At 34.9% G+C, this 4,398-nt stretch overlaps 1 protein-coding gene across 1 annotated transcript; it reads right to left on the bottom strand.

Annotated features, from left to right (window-relative positions):
• Window positions 1-204: 204 nt before the first annotated feature.
• On the bottom strand, window positions 205-1,371 carry LOC128678629 (succinate dehydrogenase [ubiquinone] iron-sulfur subunit, mitochondrial-like). Its single transcript, XM_053760277.1, has one exon. The coding sequence runs from the start codon at window positions 1,265-1,267 to the stop codon at window positions 353-355; it is 915 nt and encodes a 304-aa protein (XP_053616252.1). The 5' UTR covers window positions 1,268-1,371; the 3' UTR covers window positions 205-352.
• Between the last annotated feature and the right edge of the window lie 3,027 nt (window positions 1,372-4,398).

Here is a 4,398-nt window from a genome sequence, read left to right as displayed (position 1 = left end):
CCGCACAGATTCTGGCAATATTTTAAATTCTATTCCCTGTACATAAGGTGTTAAATGCTATCCGATAGATATTTATAAGGCAAAGTTTGTAGTGTCACGTTGAATCAATTCATCTGTAAACATGATTTATAGCCTTTTGGAAATAGATCGCGTTCATAAGGTGCGTTATATCGTGGGAGTGAGGAGGAAATAGTAAATAACAGATAAATTAACTCGTTTAATTATTGTGCAGTTCCAAATATTGCATAAAACAGAACCCAATAAGAATTTTAACTTGATCATATTTAAGTCAGGTCAAAAAACGCAAAAAAATAAAAAAGAAATGTTTGTACAAAAATAATGCATAAATAGATCATTTTACACACCCACTTAAGGGAGGGGAGCCGGGGTCTGAACACCCCCCACCACCCGAGCTGTACTTAAGCGGATCTATCTCTGGAAGAGGGTTTTTATCAAGACCCGCTACAAGTCTTTTCAGTTTAGCTATAGCAAAGCCAGGATGTAAGCCTTTGGGGCAAGCCAACATACAGTTCAGGATGGTATGGCACCGGTACAGCATGAAATCATCTCTTAAAAACGCCAATCTCTGTTGCGTATCCCCGTCTCGAGTGTCAATGACCCACCGGTAGGCGTGCAGTAGGGAAGCAGGACCCAGGAACCTCCTGCCGTTCCACCAATAGCTCGGGCAAGAGGTCGAACAGCAAGCGCAAAGCACACATTCGTAAAGACCCACTAGTTTTTGATTATCTTGATAGCTCTGAGCATACTGCAAGCTGCCTACTGGCTTCCCGCTTTTTGGAATCAAATATGGCCGGATACTGTTGTAACCTTTGAAGAAATGAGCCATGTCCACCACGAGGTCTCTGATCACGTACATATGGGGCAGGGGGTGGATAGATATCGTCTTTGCATTGGGGATCCTGGTGATACAAGCGAGGCAATTATGACCTTGGAGACAAACGGCGCAGGAGCCACATATACCTTCTCGGCAGGATCTACGGAAGGTGAACGTCGGGTCCATGTCTTTTATCTTGATCATGGCGTCCAGAAGCATGTTGCCACAATTTCTTATGTCAAGTTCAAAGGTCTGCATCTTCGGTTCCTCCTTGCTGCGGATGCCTGCGAATCGATACAGCTTGAAAATCCTTTGAGGTTCGACTACCTTCTCCGGCTTCTGTTCTGCCTTCTCCGCATAATGTCTCAGATAAACTGGAAACAAATTTAATCGATACAACCCCCTATGTTTAAAACGAATTAACGGTGTCATTTCGATTAATAGTATTTTATCGCCACATTGAGTTACAAAATATGATTACTGTAAGCTCTTATGAAATAATTTTTGTTTGAAAGCGAAATGACATAAGTCAGATATTATTGATTGTCAATGGAGTTTGAAGGCCAATTTTGTTTTTCAGTATATATCCAAGATACTATGATTTTCAAAAGAGGTTTTAAAACATGTTAAACGTATGATATTGATAACATACAGACATGCGAATATATGGAGTCGTAAATGGGCGTTTGTGATATATTTTGACGACCTCCGTGGCCTAATGGTCATCACGCCGGACTGCTACACTGGAGATCCCGGATTCGATCCCCGGTCAGGTCAACATGGAAAATGATCTTATTCAGATTGACCTGGGTCTTGGATGTTTATCTATATATGTGTATGTTATAGTATAATATAATATCGTTGAGTTAGTATATATATATATATATAACACAAGTTTCGAACTTGTGTTATGGCGAACTTACTTTGGGGCTAAATCAATCTATGTGATTTGTCCCTATATATATTATTGATTTAGCCCCAAAGTAAGTTATATATATATATATATATATATATATATATATATATATATATATATATATATATATATATATATATGGGTGTTATTATATTTATTTACTTATTTATTCTATGTTATTTCTTTTATTTTTCCATTAATGACGGCAGAGAGCAAATAATTATTGATAGATATAGAGCTAGCATTAATGTTTTAAATATTCGTATAAATTGGTGGCAGTGTAAAATATTTCTACAAAGTCTCATAATACAGATATTCTAGTTTGGGAATTATGGTTACAAATATTTGTTCATTTGTAATTGTTTCTTTAATTAAGTCACTTAACACTTCCGTAAGCTTACATGATGCTTCACGCGAATCGAAATACAGGTTAGCTCCTAGCCCGACTGCGGGTCGTTGATTGTGGACCACGCGGCTTTGTACACATAATAATTGTACATTTTGTAACTTAGTTTCTATAAATTTATAAAATAGGATAATTAAATTGATTACTGTGTATGGTACAATTTAATAGACACTAATGATAGCCGATGGCGGAGATCAAAACGCTCGTGAAATTCACCCATGAATGGCGCACACATAGTGCGTCACGTTTACAACCCTTCTCTTACTGTATACGGCCGTCCGTTAGCAATATTAGCCGGCATTTAGATTCAATAAAATTAAGGCTCTTTAATTTTCCACTTTGCGTGATTTTTCAAAACTCTTCAATTTGACTAATGTTACTCCGAAAAACAGTATTATGATGCCGTGGTTCTTTTTTTTTAAGCTATTTAATTAATTGTTAATTATAGGCACCCCTAATTTAATTAATTTAGGAGACAAGTTTTAATTCCGAGAGACCTTGTTGCATTCAACGCTTTACAAAAAAAAAAACATGTCCGTTTAGGAGTTCCCTCGTCTGGAGCAGATTCTGGATGCATCATCAGGTCATGCATTATCATGAATACTGAAACTATGTCTGTAAAAAGAAAATAAGTATGTGATATTGAGCTTGAATTATGTGACTCCAGACGGGACAGGTGAAACTATATACAAGCTTGTAATGATATTCTTCACTTAACATAATTATGAAGGGGATGGACATTTTTTGCATAGTTTCTTTGTTTTACAGGTTTTGGCATACCGGTTTTGGCATAAAATATTTTGGCATAACGCGTCTATGGCATAATTGACTTTCGGCATACGCTCAGTACCTCGACGACTCAGTACCTACAAATGCATAAATGGAATTTGTAGGTACTGAGTTTACCACGGTTGCATAATTAACTTTTAGGTTAGTATTATGCTTTAAAATTTGAATAACTAACGTAAAAACGTAATAACAAACTAATAACTAACGTTCAAATGTTTATGCGTAAGAACGTTATGCTTAAAATCATTATGCCATAATCAGAGACCGGATACTCTAGTGCATATTTACCTAAACTTCGACGTAGTAGTAACATAGAGTGGATAATACCACCTCTACAATATAAAATATATTTTTTTTATATCATGATTTAAAAATCATGAATTATTATTGGATTTTATTCTAATTTACCTAATATTTACTTAAACAGAGCCATCTTAGTTTTATTTTACGTACTTGTGAAATGATATATAATATAATTAGGTGCAAATTATTGATTTGAAGAATATTATTCCATTTTTAGTACCGTTCCGTACTAAAATTCAGTTAGATTAAATTTTTATATTTTTAATTAAGTACGTAAAATAAAACTAAGATGGCTCTGTTTAAGTAAATATTAGGTAAATTAGAATAAAATCCAATAATAATTCATGATTTTTAAATCATGATATAAAAAAAATATATTTTATATTGTAGAGGTGGCTATTACCGCTCTATGTTATTACTACGTCGAAGTTTAGGTAAATATGCACTAGAATATCCGATCTCTGGCCATAATACCGTAAGCTTTACTACATTATGGCGTAAATTTTTATGCTTATAAATATAGATCTGTAGGCAGCCTTACATACACGGTCGGTCAATGCAGACGTTAGCCGCCCTTATGGAGTCTAGGCAACCGAGTTGTGATTGTCAAAAGTATGAAAAGAAATTGAAAATAGGGAATATATATGAAGTAATAACATCCTCTGTTATTTATTTTCCACTCCGGAATCCTCCACAGATCCAATTATAATTTTTTTATAAGATGTGTACACGAATTTGGAAAACGTGACAGAATATAGACGTGCTACGTTTTTGTATGTTTCGTGGTAGGCCCTCTGATGATAAAATGGAAATAAATTTAACAATAAAAAAATCCTCAAGGGAAGTAACGCCGCAGTGCACATCATTAAGCTAAATTCATTTTTACAAGCACAAGCGACATAACTTACTTTTCAACATCTAAGTTAGCTCGGAGATCATCAATCATAGCTTTTCGCCCACCCTTCTTCTGGAATTGGTCTCATGATACACTCCAACCAAAATTGCCCTTTGTTACTTTACAATATAGCACACTTTTAGTTGATGGATGTTATTTATCGATATATAATTTTATTATGAAGTTTGTAAAGTGATTACGGATTTCGTATTAACATGCTTTTAGAAATATGCGCTGTTTAGTATACAATACAC

The sequence above is a fragment of the Plodia interpunctella genome, chromosome 20, assembly GCF_027563975.2.
Source record: "Plodia interpunctella isolate USDA-ARS_2022_Savannah chromosome 20, ilPloInte3.2, whole genome shotgun sequence".
Taxonomy (NCBI): domain Eukaryota; kingdom Metazoa; phylum Arthropoda; class Insecta; order Lepidoptera; family Pyralidae; genus Plodia; species Plodia interpunctella.
The sequence above is the reverse complement of the archived record's forward strand: the minus strand, read 5'-3'. Positions and strand labels throughout refer to the sequence as shown.